This window comes from Dermacentor silvarum, chromosome 6 (assembly GCF_013339745.2).
Source record: "Dermacentor silvarum isolate Dsil-2018 chromosome 6, BIME_Dsil_1.4, whole genome shotgun sequence".
In the NCBI taxonomy this organism is placed as follows: Eukaryota; Metazoa; Arthropoda; class Arachnida; order Ixodida; family Ixodidae; genus Dermacentor; species Dermacentor silvarum.
The window spans coordinates 181,493,138-181,520,176 of record NC_051159.1 but is presented as its reverse complement, the minus strand read 5'-3'; the positions used below and the strand labels follow the sequence as shown (position 1 = coordinate 181,520,176).

Genomic DNA, 27,039 nt, shown 5'->3' with positions numbered 1-27,039 from the left:
TCGCGGTTTTGTGAGGTCGCGTGACAGACAGGCGAAGTGGGCGTAGCCAGAAAACATTGGACCAATAGCAGAGGGCTAATGGTGAAAAGGCGTTGAATCAGGAATGATTATTTTTTTGTGTGGTTTAATGATGCATAATCGGTGTGTACACGTTATATCAGATGGGAAGCTATCGCGGTTTTCGTGACGTCGCGTGACAGACCGGCGAAGTTGGGAGTGGCCCGAAAATGTTTTGACCAATCATGGAGGCTGATTGCAGAAGTTAGAATCAAAACAGTTTGGAATCATTTTACGTTACAGCGCCCTAGGTGACTATTTGTCACCAGCCCATTTTGAAGATTCCAATAAACAATCGGGATCATCATCATCATCATCAACAACAACAGCGTACCGTGCCACGGGTCAAGGGATGCCAGCTGTGCGCCACATATTCTGGATACCTCTTCGGTACACGTTATGGCGTCTCCTCGCAAGGTACGAATCGTTGCTGAAGAAGCGAATCGTGGAGCTACGCGCGCGGCTACAACCAGGCTGGATCAGGCTCAGCAGACTGCTGTGCAGAGAGCATTACAAGCCGCAGCTCGCCGTCGACGCCGGGCGGACAGTTCAGATCGTTCTCGTCAAAACGAGGCGAAGCAATTTTGCCGCGAAGACCCTGTTGTACGTGGTGCCGAAATTGAAGCTACTCTTGAGCCGCTCCATCAGCTTAAGCTGTGTCTGTGCTGCGTGTGCCGCGCAGGCCTGTGACTTGTTTATTGTATATGTCGCATGGTTAGCTTCGAAAAAAAAAGAGAGTTGTAAGTGTAGCGGCTGTCTCTCTATCGAGCTCTTTCGCTAGTTCTTCCTTTTCTCTAATTTCACGCTTCTTACAGTAAACACGAACATGCCCAAGAAGAAGTTATGTTGCTTGGCATGGCTAGGTTGGTAATGCGAAGTTGGCTTTGCATTGCCGGCCATGTGGGTGCTACCCAAAATTCAAGGAAGCCACCATCATTAAGCTCGAACCTGGAAGACTAACTCTGGGCAGTCCAGCATTCCAAGGAAGCCGTCGGGAGACAAGAACTCTTGGCCGTAACCTCGCGGTTGCCCCAACCCACTAACTCGCCGGACGCGAATCGTTCATATTCGAAATAGTTTTTCTCACTCACTCACCATCATTAGGAGGCACGCAGATTGGCGAACACACGAGATCGTCGAGGCATTCACCGAGATCGCCGATTCATTCACCGAGATTGCCGAGGCCAAGCACGGCCCTTCGTGCGCCACCGTGGCATCTATTCAATTATTGGACAAAAAAGAAAAATCGCATATCCGCATGATTCCCCCCCCCCCCCCACAAACACACACACGCGCACGCACGCACACACACGCACACACACGCACACACAGGCACACGCGCGCACACACACGCACACACGCGCACAGGCACAGGCACACACGCGCACAGGCACAGGCACCACGCGCACAGGCACAGGCACACACGCGCACGCACAGGCACACACGCGCACGCACGGGCACACACGCGCACGCACAGGCACACACCCGCACGCACACGCACACGTTCACACACGCACACGCACGCACACGCGCGCACACACACGCTCACACACACGCTCACACATACGCGCACGCACACACACACACACACGCGCGCGCACACACACACACACGCACACGCACGCACACGCACACACACATGCACACGCACACACACAGGCACACGCACACACACACACGCACACACGCGCACAGGCACAGGCACCACGCGCACAGGCACAGGCACACACGCGCACGCACAGGCACACACGCGCACGCACACGCACGCACACGCACACACGCACACGCTCACACACGCACATGCTCACACACGCACACGCACGCACACGTTCACACACACGCTCACACACACGCTCACACGCGCACACACACGCGCGCACACACACACGCACACACACGCACACGCACACACGCACGCACACACACGCACGCGCACGCACGCACGCACACGCGCGCCCGCACACACACAAACACGCACGCACACGCGCACAACACGAGCGCGCGCGCCCACACACACACGCACGCACGCACGCACGCACGCACACACACACATACACACACACACAAAGTTCGCAAAAGCGGCTGCATATCCTTTTCAGCAACAAAGTATTCGTGGCGGGGGTGGGGGTTCAGGTACTAAGATCTTTATTTACTCATGTTGACTAACGAAGTATTATTTCGCTTTATTTAACTATAAAGCTGTTGTATTTCGACTGTATCACATCTTTGGGAGTAACATAATCACCTCACCTTGACAGCCATATTAGACGACTTGCTGCGTTGAGGACGCTTATTTAGAATGCAAATGCCGTGTTTGGGCCATACTAACCTTTTTCAGGACACAATATTGCAACATCAAATTCTAGGACCCTATCCCACAAAGTTAGATAAACTAAAGCAAAACTTCAGCACAAGCTGCTGCCTGGTCTTCACTACTACATAGATCATAACAATTTGTACCACATTAACATTTTTTAAAACCTTAGATGGTAGAGCGCTCATTTGTAAGGAAGAAAAAGGAAATATGTTGGAAACATTAGTTATAGTTGCATGTCTAGATCACTTTCTCTCAAAAAAATATTTTTTCATGATCATCGTCATCATTACACCCTCTATTTTTGTTCCCTTTCCTCGTTATCCCAACACTTGTAGCAGGCTAGAACACAGTGGTTCAGGCCGACATTTCAGCTGTTAAAGACAAAGGCTTTCTTGGTGAATTACCCCCACTTTTCCGTATCGGGTATGTTTCTGGCCTCTATCGTTGGTCGATTCCGGAGATTCTGCACTCTAAAAATGTGCGCCGATCCCGTAGATCTGGTACCGGTGGTACCGGTGTACGGTGGTACCGGTGGTACCGGTGCTCCCGGTGGTGTCGGAACTAGTAGTACCACCACGCGGTACGGGTGGTACCGGTGGTATGCGTTTTCGCATTCTTCCCTCGTGACAGCTAGCGTTTTGAGACTGTTGTCCTTGAGAGGCAGTGCCTCTGGTCGAAGAAGCAGATGCTGTCGTATGAGATGCCGCGGGCCTCTCGGAATAAAATACTGTATGGTTCACACACCCCACTCTCACCCCCAACTCGCTCAGGAAGGCTTTTGTCTTTCATTGACTTCAACTGGGGTTATAACTTAGCAAGGCAAAAGTTTGGGCTAGGTGATTAATCATCCTAAAACGTATGCTTACAGCGCAAGGCCATAGAGAAGAAGTAACACGGACAGTGCTCACTTCCAACTGAATACAAGAATACGCTTTCGTGCCGCAGATACTACGTGGGGCAGAGCGTGAATGGCCGTCTACAAGAACATGACAATAATGTGATGCAAGGCGCAGAAGGGCATTTCGCAGTACACTGCAGAGAGTGAGGCTACAGACCGGCTGCATAATTTTAGGCAGGAATGGCGCAAGAACCATTAGAAAAATAATTGATGCTGCCAAGGTGACGCTATGTGGCAATATGTGTGTAAGTGTGTCATTGTTTGCCCTCCATTGCCCACCAATAACAGTTGGATTAGTTGAACATAAAACGTGCCTTTGGTATGACGTAGAAATAGCATGGTTCTATGTGGTGGGATTAGATGACAACAGTGCTTCTGTACTTGTGCTTTCATGGCACATTCCTGTATAAGTTCTTTCTGTGACTAAAGTTCAGCTGAAAGTCAGCGCTGTCCACATTATTTCTTGTCTATATCCATGTTTAGCGTTGCGATGTAAGCGTGTATTTCATCTGGAGGTTGAATCGCCTCCCAACTTTTCTTTTTCTTTCGTAAGGAAATAGTTCACTTCAATCTCACCTGGTCTAAGGAAAATTGTCGACTGAGACTTACCAAATATCTTGGAAGATGGTCCATCTGTAACAAGAAGTGTTTGCCGTGCGGATAGGTTCAAAATAAAACCCGCGTAAGCCTTATACTGTTCGCTATCTTTAAAAAAAAATTAGAAAATTTCTGAGAACTTTGGTGGTTGATAGCGAAAATCCAAGAACGATTCAAAGTAGGACGTAACCTGTTCGTCGAACCGAATTATGCAAACAAACAATCAATTCCGCAAGTAATTTCTAATTAGGTGCGTTAGGCGACATGCTGAAACGAAGTGGAAGCTGGCATGGTGAACAACAGACTTCAACGGAGCCCAGCTGTGAGGTTAGCAACGCTTTTAACACACCCGTTTGCTTAATGTGTGATTAGAGACAGTGGTGTTAGTCGTATTATTTCGTAAAAGAAAGCGTGCCTTGCAACTTCTGGACAAATTACGTGAAATTCCAGTATATTTCTTTGTATATGTTGGGCAGATTATAGGCTTGATTCATGGGAAGGAGGTTTGGTGGCAGTGAGAGCTCACAATATTTCTCGGGAACCCCTGTTCAAAGATCATATAGCAGCCGTACTGATAACAAAGGCGGGGTGTAGTTGGTTACAGAATATTCAAATCAAAGTCTACAAGTAGATAGCATCTTTAGAAACAAACCCAACCAACCTGCTTGTATTGTAGTCTAAAAGCAACCCAAAACCTTTGACCCAAATATCGCACGCAATAAATCTGAGCCGCGCGAATGAAAAATGCAGTTCCCAGATGATAACTTGTTATAAATTTTCGAAGATGGCTAAGTTTGGGGAAACGAATCAAAATCCATCATTATTTATGACGTTGATCTATGCAATGGCTATTTTAATAAATTTTAGTTCAATTTCCTAGTTTTGTGACAAGAGTTGTTCATGAAAACAAGCCCGTGCCGCCTTGAAATTTCATAATTGATCGGACAAATGAAGGCGAAAATATACATCAAGTTAGTTGTTTTTGTTTTCTTTTTTGGAGGAACAAAAAAAAAAAAGCTTAAGTATCAACAAACTCAAGACACCAAGCCAAGCGACTGAATAATTTTACAATCGACTCGTTGAAGGCAGCAAGCGGAACACGTCACCAGGGTGTGCCCTATTAAAGTGTTGCTGGGTAGGGTGGAGGGGGTGGAGGGAGCGGCGCTTGATCGACATCGCAAAAACGGCAATACCACCACCTTTTCTGAGCCCAGCAGTATGCATAGTTTTGTTTAAAGTCATTGCATCGATTCAGCACTTTTTCGTGGGTCCTGTGCGGCAGAAATAGTTATATAATCTCGTTTTGTTTTAAATAGAGTCCTGTAGCGCGCTCGAGCAGATCGGGTGCATGCTGCTAAAAATAATGCTCAATTGCGTGCCTTCGAGACACTTCGTGACGAACACCGATTTGACCGTTGCCGCGGTAGAGTGTCGCCATGGGCTGTTCAGGTGCGTTAGACGTGGCGTGCGGGCGTTTGCGGACGAGAAGGCCACTGCGAAGGTGGTGGCGATGGGCTGCGCAGCGCTGAAGGCGCCGTGTGGCGCTCGTCGCCGGCGGACTGGCCCCACGGTCGACGTGGCTGTCGGCAGCGAAGTGAGAGCGGCTGTCGCGTTGCCTTCCGAGAGGAAGCTCATCCTTGTCTTTGGTAAGCGAGGTTGGGCCGTTTATACTGACATTTGTTACTGCAATCATATACCGATGCATCACTCTGCGTCCAAATTCTACTGATGTCGAATTATTCACTTCAAGCAAAAAATAAAAGCGGACACAACCGAAACTAGAGAAGTGGTTCTCATGGAAAATTCCGTTGTAATATAAGCCCGTCTGCAGATGTAGATGTTGCAAGTCCTTCATACGTGAAATTGTTGAATGTATGAGGTATGAGTGTATAATTTATTTGCGTATACGATACCGCTTTCTGAGTTAGCAAAATAAGGCGGTCTTCGAATGGTCAAAATTACAAATATTCGGCACAAGCTTGCTCACTGCACCGTTGCGTCACTGCACCGATACGATTCAATGCTTTCGTGATAACGAAACCAGTGACGTCCAACTCCCCACGAAACAACACTAGCTCTCTGCACAATTCGCAGTTGCAGTGATAAAACGAGGCAATAGTTTGTAAATGTGGCGATGTAAAAGGGGAACTTTGAAAGCAATATCGACGTTTAGAACGTGCATGCGAATGAAAGATAACATACGAGAAAGTGGTCCAACTAGGTGATTGCTAGAGAGAGTTGGTAACACATTACAGACGTGATTCCTCCATATTTTCGGTCTTGCTTCTAGGTGAGGTAAACTTGTGAGATAACATTTTCTGATACGTCATTATATCGACTGCGCGAGTACGCGAATTAAATAATTGTTTAATTTGCGCTTCGCACAGTGCTTGTCTTAGTCGCCTCACGTTTGCTACCGACGCTTGACCAGCTTGCAATTTGCACAGGAGGCCCCGGCTCCCGCAAAGGTCAAATAGTGAATGACTTGGCGAACTGCTTCGGCTTCGAGATGGTCAGTGCTGAGAAGCTTGTTCTGGCATACTTTGCCCGTCACTTGCACTTGGACGAGGAGACCTCAGGGCCCGTAGAATCAACTCAGCATGTCGAGGAAATGCTAAAGGTAAGTACACATGAGTGACATTGATTTCTACCGATTGCAAGTAGAAGATGCACGTTTACGTTGCAAGCTTGCAAGATTGCAAGTTTATGTAATTTCAAAACTGCTTCCCGCGACACCATTGCTGTCAGCAGTACATTTATTGTTTTCGCGACAAAATATTATCGGTTCCGCGAAACCTAAACTACATCAGACGTATTTCCGAGGTATTGTCAGCCAATTTAGGCTGCGCGGCGTCTGCATAGTAACCTCAGCCGAGAAGTGTTCTGAATCGGACATTTCAAGGCTTCCAAGAACGCTTGGATAACAGCGTGGCTATTACGTGGCATATGATAAGCGCGCCAACGCTGGGCTTTTCCACTACGAAATTACCTCGGGAATACGTCATCTTGGTTCCCGCATAACTACAGATGACTCCCGTTAATTTGATCTCGGATAATTTGACTTTTTGATTAATTCGAACGCACTAAAAAGTCCCGCTGAGAAGGAAAGCTCGTTTAGTTTGAATTGAAAGCATGCCGTTTCGGTTAGTTCGATCCACACCGACCCCTCCGGCGTCCCATCAACCGCGTATATATATAGCGATTACTATGAGATTGAAAACACAAGAAATTCACCAGAAGATGCTACTGTTTATCCACGTGTGAAGCAGCTTTATATAAATTTATTTTTAACTTATATTTGCCGACGCTCTTTCTGCCTGGGAAGCAACCCGTTGCCGCTTACTTTGTGTCGTGTCACGTTGAGCCAGTGTTTAAACAAAAATGGTGCTCTTCGCTCTGTGCTGATTGAGTCGCGCTTCATGAGCAAGAAACAAAAAGGTATTACAGACTACTTCAAGCAATGAAAAAAAATTGAATTCGTTCAATTTGCGGCCGTTTGTTTTCGGATAATTTCACCAAATGTTGCTGTCCCGCAAGAGTCGAATTAATGGGCGTCGATTGTAACTGTTTGATTTAATCAAGCATGCACCTGAATCAAATCACCGAGTTCATGATCACTGAATTATTGCAAAAGAGCAGAGTCACCTCGAAGGTGACTTTCTATAGGCTGTCCAGCTACTAACGTTAGCCAAGATGTTCAATGAAAAAAAAAAAATCACGGTGCAAAATACGCTCTAAAAAGTTATGGCGTTCATTTATATCACACCTCTGACAACCTAACACCGCAGGTTTTATAATTGTATCTTGCACTGTCTTTTTCTTAATGTTTTGTTTCGTTGAGTAGCTTGGCTAACGTTAGCTGGTACACACGGTAGATTGAAAGCGCGTTTTTAGGGACTCGATTGACTTGAGATCGTGGTGCTGATGCGTTCCACTTGTGCTCCGCATTGCTGAAGCACAGATGGTTCTCGCACATATATGAATGCGACGGTTAGATCAGTGAATTCAACACAATAAACGATAGCTTTCAGGAGTGTTCAAATGCGAGCTTTTTCGCGGCTTAGACTTATGCGAAATGAAGTCATTAACTTGTGACTGAAACTAAGCGAAAATGCATTGAATGAGTTTGTTAACAAGATATAAATATTTGAGTAGCTCTAACGCAAGGATACCATATGCGGAAGAAAGCCTGGTTTGGTGCGAAACTGATCTATTTCAAACGCGTAAGGTACTTGCAATTTTATACACAATCTTGAAAGGAATGCCTTGCTTATTTGCGATAAAACTTTCTAAGTATGACGAGGTGTTACATGTGCACCCGTTTATAGCACTAAAAGCCGTATGTGTCTCGGTTTTCACTAAACTTAGCGCTCGCCATATTTCCTCCTTCTCCGGCCTAGTCTTTTTTTCTTCTTTATAAACACATAAGCATGTTACAAGCGCACGGTCGCCACTTGAATGTGCACCAGAAGAAAACAGCATACGATTCATGTGTAGAAGTTGTGCCTCCTCTGTAGAATAGGCCTTTCGAAAATGCTCCTTGCATGAATTTCGCTGACTGTCCAGGGTGACCCGAATCTCGTCAGCCTGTGGCTTCTGCTGGAACTGCTGGGCCAGGAGTTAGATTCGCGCTGGCAACCAGGCACTGTGTTCCTGGCCGATCCGGTGCCAAACCTGCGGTACATGCTGCCCAGCAAACGCCAACTGCGACGCTGCCAACGTGACATGCAGCTCTTCGAGAAGCAGGCACGTGTGACGGCGTGCATGGGCGTGTCCTGCCTGCCACCGCAGTTGTCGGTGGCACACGCCCTCCAAAGGATGTTGCCTTCTTGATTTTATTCGTGCTAGATATTTTGTTCGCTACATACTTTTGTGTGTCTGTTAAAAAGTAATCAGCGAGAAGAAGGGGAACCGTTCTTCTTCTTTCTGGGGTTTTACGTGCCAAAACCAGTTCTGATTATGATGCACGCCGTAGTGGAGGGCTCCGGATTAATTTTGACCACCTGAGGTTCTTTAACGTACACTACAACGCAAGCACATGGGCGTTTTTGCATTTCGCCTCCATCTAAATGCGGCTGCCGTGGCCGGGATTCGATCCCGCGATCTCGTGCTCAGCAGCGCAACGCCTTAGCTGATTGAGCTACCGCGGCGGGTGGAGAAGGGGAACCGAGATGCCCGATTTCTGCAGAAAAAACAACCGGTGGTTAAAAAAAAAAAAACAAGTCTTGTCGACGGCTGGACAGGCCTCACCAACCTACAGCAACAGGAGCGACGACGTATCGCTGCTCCACGACGTGTTGCTTCTCGAAACTTGCCGCCGGTGGGAGCCGAACCCGCACCCTACATCGTGGTATGGTGGCTCCCACCAGCGTCAATTTGTTTTTTTTTGTGCATTTTTATGTCCTTTTACCTTATCATTCTTGCACTACAATTAAATACAACCGATAACTTCCCGTATATATGCTTTCCTTGGCTTCATTTTCTGTTGGCTTCATGTTATGGGAGTAAATCCATAATTGTGCTGTGACTTGCAGGCCATCATGCTTGAGGAACTGCTCTAAGCGACGGCACTAAATATTCCCCTAAGACCCCTTGTGCATTATATTGCATATTACCTTAATTATTAGTGGCACGAGCATCGAGTGACACTCTTGTTGCTTGCGCAGCGCTTCCGGTTCACCTCTTGAGACGACCGGTGACGCAATTCAAAATAAATAAGAAAAAAATAAAAAGATAGTACAGTACAAAATTCATGGGTTTCATTATAGATATGATATCAGAGCATATGTTTAGTTACAAGTTGAGTTACTGAAGTGTCTGGAATAATTAGAATTAATTAGAAGTAACGCCGAGGTGCGAGTGCCACTAAGAGACACCTAAGTCAAAGATTAGGGACGCCTTCCGTTTTTTTTTTCAAACTTAACTTCGAAGTGATTACTCAAAACATTTATCCTGGATATGTGGTACACTGCATGAGAAACTGTACACAAGTGATTTACTTCATTATCATAATCATCATCATCATCATCATCATCATCAGCCTATATTTATGTCCACTGCAGGACGAAGGCCTCTCCCTACGATCTCCAATAACCACTGTCTTGCGCTAGCTGATTCCAACTTGCGCCTGCAAATTTCGTTACTTCATCACCGCGAATAGTTTTCTGCCGTCCTCTACTGCGCTTCTCTTCTCTTGGTATCCATTCTGTAACTCTAATGGTCCACCGGTTATCCATCCTACGCATTACGTGGCCTGCCCAGCTCCATTTTCCCCTCTATAATGTCAACTAGAATATAGGCTGTCCCTGTTTGCTTCTCTGATCCACACCGCTCTCTTCCTGTCTCTTAACTTATATTTTTGAAATCCGCGATGGAGAAATTTGGCACTAAATTGATCTAGACCTCTGTGTTGTCACAGACAGCGGACAACCTTGATGTGTGTTTGAATTCTTCGACATTGCGTGAAAATTCAAGATGCAGCAGCAACATGACAATGTACTACAGCTATTTCCACCTTCATTTCTGTGTTTAGGCAATGAAATGCAGTTTTTACCATAGCGAACATGACGAGATGATTACTTCTTCCGCGTACATGGAGATGCAGCTTTTGGCATCTAACCACGGCATACAAATTTTTGAAAATACGTTTCACGCTCCTAACATATCAGTAGACAATAAAAACCAGCTTGAAAAACGATTGTGCCACATAGCTGCAATCGGGTCTCAGAAGGATAATATATTGCTAAGTTGTGGCGTTGGTTCTGCCTGCCTAGTGCTAGAACGCCCAAGCAAAACGTAAATGAGCGCCTAGAAGAGATTAATGAAACCGATGGATGGTTACATCTTACACAACCCAATCATCTTATTGTCAGAAAAGTAACTACGTATTTTCAACACAGACCTCGAACCTAAACTGGGAAGAATAAATAGGAGCACTTCTCGCTCGTGTTTACGTATAAATAACTTTCAGAGTCGCCGGACAACGTGTCGCTAAACATTATTCGGCCACAGAACCTCACCGCTCTCACTGAGCCTAAAACACGTCCATTTTACTAACTGACGAAGCCGAAAGGGGAATGAAAAGGGCATCTTTGCTAATTTTGTCACATTTGAGTTTCAGTATGGCTCGGCGTAGAATGACCTGAACGTTTCTTTTTGTTTTGTTATTGCAATTAGGATTTGCCGTAAGGCATAATGTATGGTATGTGTGCTGTGATACCTGTGTTCTTTATGAATTCTAGCAGTGTTTTGTGGTATCTGTTGTCGTGTACCCTGCGATTAGAGCTGGTCGTGGCACTAGCGTAGCCCAGCTCCCACGGAGACGGGAGCATTCCGCTTGCAAGCCGAGACAAGTCCATGGTAAGCGGTCTGCTTCCGTCACTGGAAGGAGCAGTGTGAACACGTTGCATGCCAGTTGAAAGTGCCAGATGTGACAGCCGGTGTTAGGGCCAACCCCGCCCGAAGCCTCCTTTGCCCTAGTTAGGTGAAGGGGGTTGGAGCAGACATACGCTTGGATAAGAGTGCGTGTGTCCCGCCGGACAGAACATTTACGGGCACGGGGTGAGGTTGAGGCGGGACGGAAGATCCTTGGTAGGAGGGCTTGCTGCAGCAATGTTGTGAGAATTGAAGCATGACCTTGAACCCAGTGTACTTTGGCGCAGGTACCTGTATTGTGATTCAGGATGTGTGTCCTCTCACCGATTTCCATTGCTTTTGAACCTTCTTGAGTTCTTGAACGGCCGCTAAGGAATCGGTGAATATTCCCCAGTGTCTCAGTGTAGGCAGCTTAGAGGTAACATCTTGCGCGAAGTCGTGGATGGCTTGAAGTTTCATTACTAGAGCGCTGGCCTCTGCAGATATGTAACGCCGGTGATATCTGATGACATCATGCGTATAGGGCTTAGAAATGATGTCCTGCCGCCGTCTGTTAAGGTAGCAGCATCCGTATAGCAGGAATCAGCCCATTCTGCGTCGACGATGATGCGCTTACTGGGAATGTCTGCGCCATCGCTGCGTCTCAACTTGGTTGGTTTGCTTCTTGCGATGTCGGTGAATTCCCAAGAAGGCATTGGCTCGGGCTGATATCCATTCGAAGGCCATGTTGAAATTGTGAATGCAGCGCAGTGACAGCCGGGACAAGTTGCTTCTTTTAGCTCGCGCTATTTTTCATGGTCAACAGGAATTTTATCACTGAGTGGTAAAATAAACATCATATTCCAGAGTACGTGCTTTGTAAAGTTGGTCGGGATTTTGGCTAACTGGCACCCTGAGACTTCTGTGCATGCATTGTGCAGTGGCCGTGCCTGTTCGCTCTGAGTCTGTGTGTTCCGGAGACCCGACTGCGCCCACCTGCATCTCATTCCCGTGCTCCCAAACTAGGTGACGAGAAGGACGTGGCAAAGACAAAGGTAGCCCAGCCAAGAAGGCTCACTTTGACTGTGTGCTTCTCTGCTGTGCTGCTTCGTGCACAGATCTCAGGAGACGTACTCGATTGTGATATTGGCCTTGTGGGCATACCTTCTTAAAAGGAAAAATCGAGCACATTCAGACGAGTGTTGATGAAAAGCAAGAAACGCAACAAGATATACTCGAAAGCGGCCCAAACAGCAGTAGCTCTACCCAACGTTACTATAGAGAAGCTAGTCAAGTAACGTTGGTTCTACCTATAAGCCTCCCCATTCATCTCCCCTTTTCCCCCGCCGCGTGACGGTTCAGGTGTCCGCGCTAACGCGAAACAGTTACAATGCCTACGGCCTTTGTCTTCGCACTCACCAAAGAATAACCGCTTGTATAATTCGAAGGTCTGGTAATAACCTCCTATGGTCTGGCTTAACGTAAGCGCAATGAATAAACCCACGAATAAACCAACATCGTAATAATTGCACTTAGTCCTTTACTCGTCGTATCCGTCTGTGCTCTCGGTGTTTTACTGCGGGTTTCTTAATTCTGACGAAATCAAGGCAAGATGGCACACGCTCGTCCCACTCACCGCTGCTTCTGGTGGCACTTGACGCTTTTCACAGAGCGTACTTTTAATGCGCATTGTTGAGCGACTTTGTGTAGCGTCGCGCAGGTTAGCTTCAGCGCAACACAAACGAATACAAAGACGATTACAACACAGCGCGCACTGCGTCGTCTTTGTGTTCGTCCATGTTGCGCTGAAGCTAACACGAGCATACCTTCACTCGCCTTTTCCATGCATTCGCTTATGTCAGGAACCCAGAACGAGTTAATGTAATGAAGCGTGCATCGCACCAGAGCAGGTCGTACTATGAGCTAAAAAATAAAAATATTATGGGGTTTTACGTGCCAAAACCACGATCTGATTATGATGCACGGCGTAGTGGGGGACTCCGGAATAATTTAGACCACCTGAGGTTCTTTAACGTGCACCTAAATCTAAGCACACGGGTGTTTTCACATTTCTCCCCCATCGAAATGCGGCCGCCGTGTCCGGGATTCGATCCCCGACCTCGTGCTTAGCAGCCTAGCACCAAAGCCACTAAGCAACCACGGCTGGTCGTACTATCAGTTCTGAGAGCAGGAAGAACAAGGGGAACCGAGTAACTTAATTTTTAACAGCAGAGCTGTTTAAGCTGGGCGTAATGTGTCTGCTGAATCCGAAAATGTGGGCCGATCCTGGCGATAGTGCAGAAAGGGCCCAAGCGCAATGGCACATACTCCTGTGAACTAGCGAAGGTGTTAACAGCGGAGCTGTTTAAAGCCGACCGTCAGTCACGCGCAAACAAAAAACCTCGCTGAGCGGTGACGTCACCTGCGTTGCCCAGCAGCAGCTGGCACAGTTGTGCTTGGCTTCGCAAGACTCCGCGCCGCTTCGCTAGGCCTCCGCCAAGCTCCGCCCACCTGCCTAGACACTGCGCGCAGCGCATAGCTGAGTTTAATCATGACGTTCCGTCGGGCTTTGACTGTGACGTCAGCGGTGATATAAACGGCTCGTGTGCAGCGGCAGTTTGCCTGCCATACGTGCAGCGATGGGGAGGCCGAGGAAGATCCGCACTCCCGAAGAGGAGGCCGCTTACCGGGAATCGCGTCGCGCGGCCAGGTGAGAATGCGATCGACAACGCCGAGCATTGCATAGCAGAACCTCGATAAAAAACTTGTAATACCATTAAAAGCGTGATATAACTTGTCAAAACTTAGGAAAGACTCGTGAAAAAGTAGCAATCTCTTAACAAAGGCCAGGACTACCTAGATGCCAATCAGCTCCGCTTCCCTTAAGCATTGCGCGCCTAGTGCAAGCTTCTCCAATTTTCTTTTTTCGTTAGGTACAAACATATGAAGCAAACAGACAGCAAATAGAAAGTGACGCTGGATAACGCTCCCAAGAGTCATTTCGCACACATACACAAATACCCAAGAAAGTTAACAGGAAGATGGCCGCCGCGGTATAACTGAATTATAAAACACCGCATGCGTAATGCGGAAGATGTGCGTTCGATACCCATGCATCTGCGGCAAGTTGTCTTTTGATCCACTTTCATTTCCCCGTTTCCTTATTATTTCCACATTTCACTAAAAAATAACTTCCCCAGTGCTTTCCCTGGTTTTATTGTCTGTTTGCGTCACGCGCTTGTAATTGTGAGTTGTGTGGTGGTTGTTCTTGTAGAAGCGGTACCAGGAGTACACGGAGAGTGTGCACGACCTGCTGCAATACTTCAGGGATGCCAACCGGCTCGTCACAGCGGACGTGCCTCACGACGCGAGCCTAGTTTCTGAGAAACTGGCCGAATTACTGGCTTCGCTCGGATTCGTACCTCGCTGCACTCTCGACCCAAACCTCGTCTTCTTACCCGGTACTGCAACAGTGTGTCACGAACGAGACTTGTCGCGTTAGAAAAGTCAAGTGCCTGTCAGAATATCGCTCGTTTCTTTGAATATGCGCGCGTGGCGCTGCTGTTCTTTTTTTATCGAGGATATCGTTATTAAAATATATCTTATGCAATTATTTTTAGTAATTATGAGTTATAAGTGTTTGCGGTCGCGGATAACTTTACGCCACTAAAGCAAACATAATCTGCAAGCATTCTCTTTCGGGCATGAAATGTCGCTCTGGGTTTTCATTTGCACAAGTTTAAATTTTCGTTGACCACAAAACGTATTTTTCTAATTTTATTTTGCGTATGTGTGTTTCCTAACTTATTTGCGTTGACGAAACCAGAATTTCAATGTCACATGATGTGCCTTCCAACCAGAAGCTCCTAGGTTTTCATAATGTTCTTCTTTTTAGGCCATTTTTTGTGATGTGCGTCTTACGCGCGGCCGCTAATTTACCACGCAGTGGCTAAGAGCAAACGGCGGCAGAGTCGTTCGAGTGTCATCCTTTACGGCAGCCCTAAACAAGGTGCCGGATCACCGGCTGGTTCTCCCGGTAAGTGTGCGTGGCGGTATCCCTTGGTTGTCCCCGCAATACGCTTTGTTGTTACGGTGCAGTGTGATCTCTTCGGTGTTCCATCGATGATTGCATCGGCCGTCGCTTGTCGGTAGTACAGTGCGCATGTACGCTTGCAGATGCGCTAGTGCTGGTTTCTGTATAATTGACTGGAAGGTCAAACGGCTTACGTTCTTCATGAATTATGCAGCATGGCCTGCCTCCCAAAGTACGTGCCATGCTAAGCAAGTTGCTGCGTAAGACGTTTGGCACTCTTATTACTACATAACCAAACATAGAAAGGAAGCAACCCAAAAATTTAAACCACACATACAATATAGGACAAAAAGAACAAGCATTTTGCTGTTGAACATCTGCTACTATAAAGAATAAAAATCTGTCCGCTTGTACCCCTTTGCATATTCATACATTCAAGTTTTATTTATTGTACAAGGTTAGATTGAAGAAAGTGCGTTGTTTTTAATCTTACTATATTGGGTGTGACTAAATGCGCGGCCACAATAGTCGTTCCTAAGACGTTCAACAGAGAGCACTACAATTCACGCAATGCTTCTGAAACTTGCGGAATGATTTATGATCACCGTCTTCAATCGCTTCTGTATGTCAGTGCAGAAAATTCAAAAATTCATACGTCTGAGGTTGCACAGTTAGTTTGGCGCATGCTTCATGCTGGAAGCAGCTCATTCAAAATTTCTAATAAAGCAGTTACGAAGCCGTTAAAATAATATTGATAATTATTTTACTTTATCCAACGTGCAGTGTCTCGACAGCTAGAACCTGTCTTCTTTTTAAATTGCAGTTGATCGGGCTCACGCCGCCAGCAAGGTATGTTTTCTGTGGCGAGGTTACCTAATTATTGCATTTACCCAGAGCTCTGGTCGAACCGCAAACCTTGTGAAATTTCGGAGCGTTGTTCGCACGTCTATAGGAGACGGCAAAAGACAATTTCAAACAAAAGGCGCTCGTACGTGCACAAAAGTGTTTATAGTGACGTTCAAGTGACGTTCTGAGTCAAATATCAGCTGGATGTATAAGGCAACAATTCGGTTTGATGATAATGATGAAACGACTGATATGCTATTTATGTTATTTTAGGCTATTGCATTTGTTTAATAGGAAGCCATGTAGACGTGTGTTACTGCCGCGTCTTAGATGTTTCTTCAGTCGCCTGTGACCTGTCTTTAATAATTAGCCTTCTGAGACGCGGCCAGCTTGCTCGTTATTCTAGAATGCTTGATTTTGGCGTGTGACGATCAACACATTAATCCTTTTTTGGTGCTTCAGTTGATGTTTTATGTGAAGCTTACGGGAAGTCGCCATCAAACTTCGGACGTTCTAAAGTGTATACGCTCATCACTTGTCCCATACTTCAGCGCTCTCCGCTGCAAATATGAGGCTGTACTAGATAGCTTGCGATTCATTCTTTCTGTGATGCTTGCTTTCCCTTCAAATGAGGGAACGCGAAATTCGGAGTTGCAATAAGGCAAAACACCATGGGCATTGCCTTATTTTCCTGCACTGTTGGCGGTTTCACATGCCAGAGACAATATCTGTACAGGCGGCGCTGTGCGCTAAAGCAATGGTTGCCCCCTTACGATAGCAACCTGGTTTCTGTACGCTACTTGCACGACAACATTCACTCTCTGAGTTAGGCTCGCCGTGGTGGCTCAGAGGCTATGGCGCTGCGATGCTGAGCTCGAGGTTTCTATCCTGGCCGCGGCCATTGCTATGGGGGAGAAATCAAAGAACGGCGTTCGTCTGGTTAGATTTAGGTGCACGTTGAAGAACCCCAGGTGGTCAAAATAAATCCGGAGCTCCAGCGACGGCGTGCCTCATAATCAGATTGTGATTTTGGCACGAAAGACCACGAAACCAAATAAATGTTTAACCGATTACCATGCATCGAATATTAATACGTGTCATAGAGAAACATACTAATAGTTAGGAAGGGTTGAAATAGGAGTGAGTATTGCAGGAAGGGCAGCAGGGACTTCTGGGAAGACCGATGCGGCTGGCGAACCAGCCAAACCGGCGTTTCTTCACAGTGTGCTGGAAGCAGGAGAAGCCGGCCGACGACGGCGGGAGAAAAGAGCGCCAGGTGCGTGAAGAAAATTTAAAGTGAACTCTTAAGGGGGCAAACGCGCTTTATGGCGTCGGTTCTCGGTTACTTTTTACCAAAACTTTAAAGAGGAACTTAAGGCACCGCTGACGAACGTGGGAATAACGGTGCTATTTTAATAGTTGCATTATTATGGGAGTCGTGAGGCTGCCTAAAAAGGCCGCTAATCAACAAATGATGACGAGCTTGGGAAACATGTCTTGACGCATGTTTCAGGTGGTTTTCGCCGTTCAAAGTGTTAGTTTGACAACTCAGAACAAATGTAGGTGTATGTGAAAAAAAAAAAAAACAGAAACAGAGAAACATCAATGGCGCGCGCAATGCGACGTTTCAGCAAAAGAAGCTTTGAACACGTGAAGCATGTATATTAAGCGCATTGCTTGTCTATAAGTATTCTACTGAGTTACACCCACTGACACACCACTCGTGCCAAACAAATCAATTGGAAAACGTGACTAACATGTCTATTCCAGTAATTAAACGTGCCCCCGACTAAAAATACCAGCTCAAGAAAATTACGAGTTACTATAAAATATTCCCGAGATCAATAATATAAGCCTTGGCTGCTATAATGATAATTATTGTTGTAATTTGACAAAGAAAGTCGCACAAAGCCAAAAGAAGCGGTATACTTTGAGGGCAGACTTTGCCAGCGAGTGTGCGTTTAGTGAAAGTGACTACATGGAAAGCTGGTGTAATTTTACAGTTCGCTGAAATTCATATTAAACAGGGCATTTAACATGAATTTATAATATCTAATTGATATTATTTATTTATTTATTTATTTATTCATAATACGTTACAGGCCCATTGAAGGCATTGAGTAAGGGGGGTAACAGTTTCTACAGAACAGAAAGAAAGTTAGCATAAAATAAAAGGTAACAAAACAAATGTTACAAATAGTAGCCTATAGTGGAACATCATTATACAATGTTATGAAACGGCGTATTCAGGTTATCACGAAAGGTTTCACGGTTTGACATGGATGCGATGTGGTCCGAAAGATTGTTACAATGTTCAATAGTGCGAGGCAGGGATGATGAATTAAATGCCTGCGTTTGACTATGTATGCGCATGAAACTGAGCGTCTTGTGAAGGCGTCATGACGTGCACACAGGTGCATAATTTGGCAGACGGTGAGATTCGTCGGCCCTTCCATTCCGTGAGGATGGATGATAAGTGAAACTTGTCCCTTTGTATACCTAACGGTCCCCTTTGCCATCGACTTTATGTTTACTGGAATGTGCCCTTGTTCTTCATTCTGCCTTAGAATCTCTTCATTTATTCATACTTGTGTCGCTGTTCACCGGAGCGGATCACACTGATAAAGGACAAGTTGTCGAACCACAAGCGCTTGCGTTCTATGTCTCGAGTTTGCTCGGCGGCGTGGTTAGCAGCATCCGCCCGCCATTGCCGCTTGCACCAATATGGATAATCAGTTAGGATTATCCAGAACGTGGAACTTCGTCAGGCACCTTTTGAATCCTGAGGAAAGTAAAGCCTCGTACAGACAAAACATAAACAACATCTTGCATGCATATGAAAAAACTGAAGAAGCTTTTATCGATGAGATAGCCACAAGGTATTTATTTCGGGCTAAGCCAACAACTCACCCAGATTACACAGGCACCAAAAACAGACAATTAGACGAAGAGATTAGCGAAGCGGAATTGAGAGCAGCTCTACAAAAGCTAAATACTACATCCGCGACAGGACTAGACGGAATAACAAACAAGACGACCCGAAATATCGATGATTCCTGTCTAGAACAACTTACCAAGTATATAAACGCATGCTGGCTATCCGGTACAATACCACAGCAATGGGAAATGGCCCAGATTATTCTAATACCTAAACCAGGCAAGCGGCTACAGTTGGAGAACCTGAGACCCGTTTCACTCACGCCCTGTGCGAGCAAACTCATGGAGCACGTTGTCCTAACGAGACTGGCCAACTATTTTGAGGACAACAACCTTCTCCCGCATACAATGTTGGGCTTTTGGAGAAACTTGCCTACACAGGATGCAATGCTCCAACTTAAGCATCAATTTATAGATAACACAAGTCTGAACACCAAAGCTATCTTAGGATTGGACCTAAAGAAAGCTTTTGACAGTGTTACCCACGAAACAATATTAAACAGAATAAATGAGCTAGGCCTAGGCCAGCGAGTATACAATTATATACGAGACTTCCTTACTAACAGAAAAGCACACATTAAAATAGGAGACCTTAATTCCTAAGAACTGCAGATCGGAAGCGCAGGTACGCCCAAGGCTCAGTAATATCACCGATGCTGTTTAATCTGACTCTGATTGGATTACCAACAAAGCTACAGGAAATCGATGGCCTCAATCATACCATCTACGCTGACGACATCACCCTCTGGGTGAGCGATGGCAACGATGGGCAGGTTGAAAACACGTTACAACGTGCAATAGAAGCAGTTGAACAATACCTAGCAGGAACCAGACTGGCGTGTTCGGCAGAGAAATCTGAGCTCCTCATTTATATTCCATCGCGATGTGGCCGAAAACCACGGCAACTACGAGAAACGAAACAATCCGGAAATTCGCCTAACTACCGCGGATGGTACGCTCATACCCAAGGTTGACAAAATCAGAGTATTGGGGCTCATCATTGAAAGTAACGGCTACAATGGAGAGACCATACGTAAATTAGACAATATAACATCTCAAATCATGCGGCTACTGAAGCGAATAGCCAACAAACATAGTGCAATGAAAGAAGGTAATCTGCTTAGGCTAGTCCAAGCGATTGTAATAAGCAGAATAGTATACGTGGCATCGTACCTACGATGGTACTCATCAGAAAGATACAAATTAGACTGTTTAATCAGAAAAGCCTACAAGCAAGCAATCGGACTCTCCATGACCACCAGTAACGATAGACTACTGCAGCTAGGTCTACACAGTACACTGGATAAGCTAATCGAGGCACAACGCATAGCACAATATGAACGCCTGTCCAAAACTAAAACAGGTAGGCAAATATTGGATCGCCTGGGTATAGGGAATCATATCCAACATGGTGTCAAAGTAGATATGCCCAGACACATCAGAGGCATGATAACCGTCCCTCCAACACCCAAGAATATGCATCCCATCCACCATCAGGGTAGACGGGAAAGCAAAGCACGCGATATACAGAAGAAATTTGGTAACAGCAAGGACACCACATTTGTAGACGCAGGTATAGATACAGACACAAGCGCGCCTACACAGCAGTGGTGATAAATTACGAGGGAAAATTCACGACGAGCGCTACAGCAACATGCCACATGTAGAAACTGCAGAGGAAATAGCTATCGCGTTAGCCATAGCACAAACACAAGCAGATATAATCATCAGTGATTCCCAGACGGCCCCAGTAAAAAACAAAAAAAAAAAACAAAAAACAAAAAACAATTGACTCCAATTGGCTTTTCCAATAGGAATGAACTGGGACCAATAGGAACCAATTGGAAAATCCTTACTTCCAACTGGTTACGATTGAGTCAAAGTGAAACCAATTGACTCCGATTGGACTTGCCAATTAAAATCAACTGGGCCCATTGGGAATTCCTTACCTCCAATTGGTTACAATTGAGTCAGTCAGGGATGCAACCAATTAAGTCCAATTGAACTTGCCAGTTTGAACCAGCTAGGCCCACCTTACCTTATTCCCAACTGAGTCTAATTGGACTACCAATAGGGATAAACTAGCTAGAACGTAACCAACTGGGAAATCATGCTTTCAGTTTATGAACCCATTCAAGGAAACTGGAATTAGTTATAGCTGTATATGCATGCAGTACTAAGGCTATAGCAAACCTGTTTCTGAGAGCTGGAATCTCGTTTAGGTTTGCTTTGTGGGGTATATATATGGTATTGGTATTGCCCCTTAGTGCAATTGGTCATTCTAACCAATTGGCACCCATTGGGTACAATTGGTCACTGTAACAAAAACCAATTGGTCATGTTCCAGTTGGTTCAATTGGTCCAGTTATGTACTAATTTACGATTGGAAATTTTCCAATTGGTACCAATTGGAAATTTACCAATTGGAGTTAATTGATTTTTTTGACTGGGGCGATACGAAATTTCGCCAACGGTCGAATCTCCCCAGAGGCACTACGACTCCTAAAATTAGGTAATAACCACGACAGAAGTGTCCATACACACTACAGACGGTAGCAATGAGGTGGCGCACCGCATGGCTCGAGAGCTTACGGACCGAGCCTCGGTTAGTCCCGCTTCAGCGACGAGCGGGAGTGGGAAGATCGAATGACCAGATTTCATGAATTTACACAACACCATAGATTGCAAAGGCGCACATTCCCACCGCCTCACCCAAAATTAAACAAAAATCAGTCTGTCGAATGGCCGCAGTTACAAACCAGATCCTATCCGAGTCTAGCTATCATGCACATAATACACCCAGATTTATACACGACTGACAAGTGCAGACATTGCGACTATAGAGCCACCCTAGAGCATATCCTATGGGAATGCACGGGTATAGCACACGATAACAGTGATGCAGCCTCAAACAGCAACAGCCTCCGCGCGCGCTGGGAGTCTGCGTTGCTCAGCTCGGACCTGCAGCAGCAACTCTGGGCCGTCCAGCGAGTCAAGGAAGCCGCCAAGGGCCAACAACCCTTGGCCCTTATTTTTCTTGGAATTGTCGCGTCTCTTAGACTGATAATGAGGTGGTTTTAAATATATGTTCTTATCGATTCCTGTGTTACCACTGTTAATGTTGTGTAAAAGCTTTAACCTGATTTATTTATTACAAATACCTACAGCGCCCGAGTTGGGCATTATCGTAGGGGGGTTAATTACAAACATAAAGGTCATATATTGAACTTCAAGAAAAACAGCATCATATCATTTATGGTATTACAAATACAATAATCGTAATTACAGAGAAAGACAACACACCGAAAAAAAAAACATTCGATTATAATATTTGCTACACAATGCATGAAACGGTACACTAGAAGATATTGTCTACAAGAGATTCATGTAAAGTTCTCTATGGCAGATGAAAAATTGGGTGCAGACACTATCTCATCCGGGAGCAAATTCCATTCCGCAATTGTTCGCGGAAAGAATGAAAATTTAAATACATTAATGCGACTTTGGTGGCTGAACCCCGCCTAGGCCGAAGCCTAGGCGGGGTTCAGGCCCCCCTCACCAAACCGCAGGGCACTCAATAAAGTTATTTGAATGAATGAAATTAAATCTGTCCGTCCCGTAAGACAATGAATGGTTCCTTAAGTGGCTCAGCCCCTCGTAAACGTGGCCTCCCCATTACGATGACAGAAGAGAAGTGAAATTCTACGCTGAAAAAAAAAAAACTGTATTGATGAGGACTACTCACAAAAAGAATGCCTTACCATTTGATTACAGTATTAATGATGTGACACTTGCAGAAGTAACAGAATATAAATATCTAGGGCTCTGGGTCACTAACAATCTCAGCTGGAACAAACATATTGATTTTATTACGTGTAACGCTTTTCGTAAATTGTTTTTCTTAAGGCGGGCATTGCTGTTATCCACTCCATGTATCCGCCTCCTTGCTTACAAATGTATTGTTTTGCCTACCTTAGATTAGGCTGCTGTACCCATTCACTAAGACTAACATAAACAAAGTAGAGAGGGTTCAAAAGAGGGATGCTCGATATAATAATTACCGACGTACATCGGTAACACATATTTTAATCAAAGCTGGTCTGCCGACAATAAATAAGCGAAATCGTTCCGCAAGACTTAAATTTATGTAGCAATTAATTAAAGGACATTACAGAACTGAACTCACCCATTTAATTCATTTTTTCGTCTCGGTATGTGACCCGACAACGACATCACCTAGCTTTAACTCCTTTTCGCACCCGTAATAACTGTTTTAAATACTCATTTCTTCCACGAACGATTACCGATTGGAATAACCTCACTAACAACGAAGTGTTGCAACGTCACTGACGATATTCGCACAACATATTACTTAGTGTGTGTTACTGCATTTCATCACTTTACTGTACTATTGTGTACTTTATTTTTACTGTTTGATATCTTGTTCAAATGTTGTATTCCTGATGCTGGCTGCAGAGCTTCAACCTGCTCCCTTATTTCTTTTGTTTACATTGTGCCAGTTTTGTGAAACTGCTTAATTCTTTTTCCTACCCTGCTATAATCCCGATACCGGGATTGCAGTATAAATAAATAGATAGATAAATAAATAAATAAATAAATAAATAAATAAATAAATAAATAAATAAATAAATAAATAAATAAATAAATAAATAAATAAATAAATAAATAAATAAATAAATAAATAAATAAATAAAATGAGCGGCAACAGAGCCAGCTGGGGAAGAAGACGACGACGACGACGAACGTGGGAGCAATGGCACGAGCGCGTTGGCGCGGTTGCGCCGAGGGGCGCCAACGTGGGACGCCACCGAAATATGTGCCTTATAACAAGCTTCGCTTGAAAAATAAATATCCCAGACAGTGCCGGCATTATATTATATGAGCCCCTCTTCTGACAAACACCACTAGTCTTTAAGGTTTAATAATTCCCTACCAGCAGAGAAGATATTGGTCGGCTAAGGCTATTCTTATTGTAAAGATAGCGCATTTGCGGACACAGGTACGAATGCCTAGCAACACTAACAATAGCGCTCGTGTTTCGGTGTTCGTGCACGTGTCCACAAGTGCGCTGCCTTCCTAGGCCCGTATAGCGTAACGACCCCTTTCGCTCAATTCAGTTTCTTACTTATCGTTCACCGTTCACGGCTGGGTTATTCCAGTGATAACGTGGGCAGGGCGACGCTCGAACCATTGACGAAGCGCGAAACAGAATAGAATTAGAAGAGAATCGCCACATTATCTCGGCCTTAGTGTCGTTCGCGCTATACGCGTGATTTCATTGCTCTTTAACATATTTTGACACAGAGACTGCATTCAGCAACACTTTTTTTTTTTTTATATTCGCCATGGTTCTTGTGCTTAGCCATTGATTCGTACTGAGTAGCGCGTCTGCTACGGCCAGTATCAGGTTTACAGTGGAACAGCTGATAAGAAATATATAAAATCTGCAGAAAAGAATCCTTACATATTTCTGTTGTACGCTAACACTTGCCGTTCTGTGATTGTGGGCAAGAAAGTTTCTCGTTTCCCAGAAGTGTCTGAAGTGTTCTATGGTATCAAATATGGTGTCCCAGCTAACGTTAGCCAAGCAGTTAAAAAAAAAGACTTAAAAATATTGCGTGAGATACGATTATAAAACCTATGGTGAGCGCTGCCCCCATCGGTCACCTATGCCTGGCCACAGCCCTCCGTGGACCATTTGGGGACACCTGCCCATATTGCTCAGCTCTAGCGTCCGCGGCTACAATCAAACACCTGTTGTGGACATGCCTTGGCCTAAACCAGATCCGATGGCGCTACCTGCAAATAGTGGGCCTTCATCTCACGAGACCACCGGAATACGATTCTTGGCTCTATGGGGCCAACCAACGAGCACTGTTGATGTACATCGCCAAAACCGGCCTACATTTATATATTTAATAGTTTATGCCGATGGGAAAAAGTTCGAAATAAATAAATAATAATGAAAAAACCTAAGGTGTTCGGTAGTCAGACCTCTGAAAACTATATATAGACGCAAGTTTTATAATCGTATTATGTACTGCGTTTTTAAATATTTTTTTCTTTATGCAGCTACACTAACGTTAGCTGGGACACACGGTGTAATGCCAAGCTGACAGTGCTGTCTGTTGTGACAATGCGGCAGGTGATGTTCAGCGGCTTTGAGAAACTCGGCGGAGACAAAGCAGCGCGCGCCGTGGCCACATCGCTGGGCGAGACCTACCTGTTTCCCGAGGACACGGAATTGAATGCCTGCCGTCAGGTGGCGCTTATGTGCTCAAAGCACCTGCACTGGCAGTGCATCACCGGTGGCCAACAGAATGAAGCAGGCGTCAATTAGTCTTGAATCTGAGCATTTTCGTTAACACATGACATGAGTAATGTTCTCAAACGCCGCTGCTGGCGAAGCGCCGACGGAGATCATGGTATATTTTTTAGGTGGACAGAGAGGGCAAAGAAGGGGTTGGCGTAGAATAAAATAGAGAAACATTTTACACAACTACCAAGGAAAAGTTTGTTTAGCGCAAGTGCATACACTACTAGTACAAGTACGCATCATACATAACTCGTTTCGACGGGGGCAATACGTTGTGTCACTGTATATATTGATTCAATGCTAATCGCATTACAGTCGACAGTCATCGTGAGATGGGTTCTGCCGAATCATTTATTTGTATTTGGGGAGGCGATATGTGTGTGCATTGTAGAGACGAGGATGCAGGGATCCCCGCCCAGAGTTTCCTTTGTGTTAACTGATTCGGCATGTCGGATTCCTCGAACAAGTGCAAGGTCGGAGCAGGTGCCTCTGGTGACACTGTTATTATATGTGACACGATTCTTGTGTGGCGTTGGAAGTCAGTGAGAATGGTGAATCGGTGTTGTATGGTTCCCTGGAGTATCCTGCCTTTGAAGGAGGCTGTTGTGTGGCCCCACGCGGGGTGAGCCGCAATAAAGTCTCCAACGACAACAAGGCTGTGGTGTTTAACGGTGGCGATTGTTTCGGTAAAGAGATGGTCGAAGTCTGCCTTCGGCGTCTCGGAAAGGGGGGGGGGGGGGGGTGCTGTAGGTGTTGAGTGTAAACAGGCTTTGTACACCCTTTTTGCTCGGCAGAATTTCGAATAGGTGGCGAAATATCGCTGCCGTCTATTGTATATGTTATCGTTGTCAGTGATTAGCGCGTGCCCGATTGTGCGGGCACTGTTACCATCTCTTACAGGGCTATTGCAGCGGGTGGGGCGGGGGCGTTGCGAATGTATTGTCTAGGTGTTCCCTGTATGCGTTTGTACCGGCGGCAATGTCATTGCCAGACGGTGAATGTAGGGTTGTTGCTTTTGTTAGAGTGTCCCTTCATCTTGGCTAAAACAGAGATGGGAATGGGCTTTCAGGGTTCGCAATCGGTAGGGTAAGGTCAGCGTCATTTGTTTTATGAACGGAAAACAGCCGCTAGTATGAAGTCGCGATGTTCCACTTGCAACTAATGAGCATGTCGCTATCTCAGTGGTGTGGCGGAGGCCGCGATCTACTTCAGAAGCACGACTAGCTCACTGTTAAGTGAAGCTCTTTGATAAACATGTTTCCTATGTCCCTGTCGTGTCGTGTGGCAATGAGTTCATAATTTTGGAGAAACAAATAAACAGAGAGTGTAAAGTGTCCTCCTGGTCATAGCCTGTTTCAAAATGGAGGTTTGGACTTTCACTAAGCAACCTTTAAGGCTAATTCACACCATCGACTTGAGGAGGTCGAGCGACCACTTGCGACTGGGGACCAAAAAGCGACTGAAGGCGAGTCGACCGATGCTCACACCGGCAAGTGCGACAGGCCATTTGCCATCTGCTTACAATTGCATCACCACGTAGAATGAGTATCAGCATATACAGACCTTCTGTTTCAGCGCACCTGATTGCTTCAACAGTTTTGCGATTGCGGCCGCGCGACTGAAAAATCGAGCAGTCAGTGACTGGCCCAAAATGGTCGCTTTTC

The 27,039-nt window shown here is 45.5% G+C and overlaps 1 protein-coding gene across 1 annotated transcript; it reads left to right on the top strand.

The window, feature by feature from the left end:
• Window positions 1-5,280: 5,280 nt before the first annotated feature.
• LOC119457093 (uncharacterized) lies at window positions 5,281-25,755 on the top strand. The gene is made up of 9 exons (XM_037718919.2): window positions 5,281-5,515; window positions 6,317-6,489; window positions 8,436-8,615; window positions 12,164-12,277; window positions 14,497-14,683; window positions 15,169-15,258; window positions 16,079-16,104; window positions 17,255-17,377; window positions 25,205-25,755. The coding sequence occupies exons 1-9, from the start codon at window positions 5,380-5,382 to the stop codon at window positions 25,397-25,399; spliced, it is 1,224 nt and encodes a 407-aa protein (XP_037574847.2). The 5' UTR covers window positions 5,281-5,379; the 3' UTR covers window positions 25,400-25,755.
• The last annotated feature ends 1,284 nt before the right edge of the window (window positions 25,756-27,039 follow it).

What these genes read in the sequence shown, in the direction of transcription:
- LOC119457093 (XM_037718919.2), top strand. Translation starts at nt 5,380, where the DNA reads ATGGGCTGCGCAGCGCTGAAGGCGCCGTGTGGCGCTCGTCGCCGGCGG. An exon ending in ATGTCGAGGAAATGCTAAAG is followed by an intron (nt 6,490 to 8,435) that starts GTAAGTACACAT and finishes CTGACTGTCCAG; the next exon opens with GGTGACCCGAATCTCGTCAG. An exon ending in GCGGGAGAAAAGAGCGCCAG is followed by an intron (nt 17,378 to 25,204) that starts GTGCGTGAAGAA and finishes ACAATGCGGCAG; the next exon opens with GTGATGTTCAGCGGCTTTGA.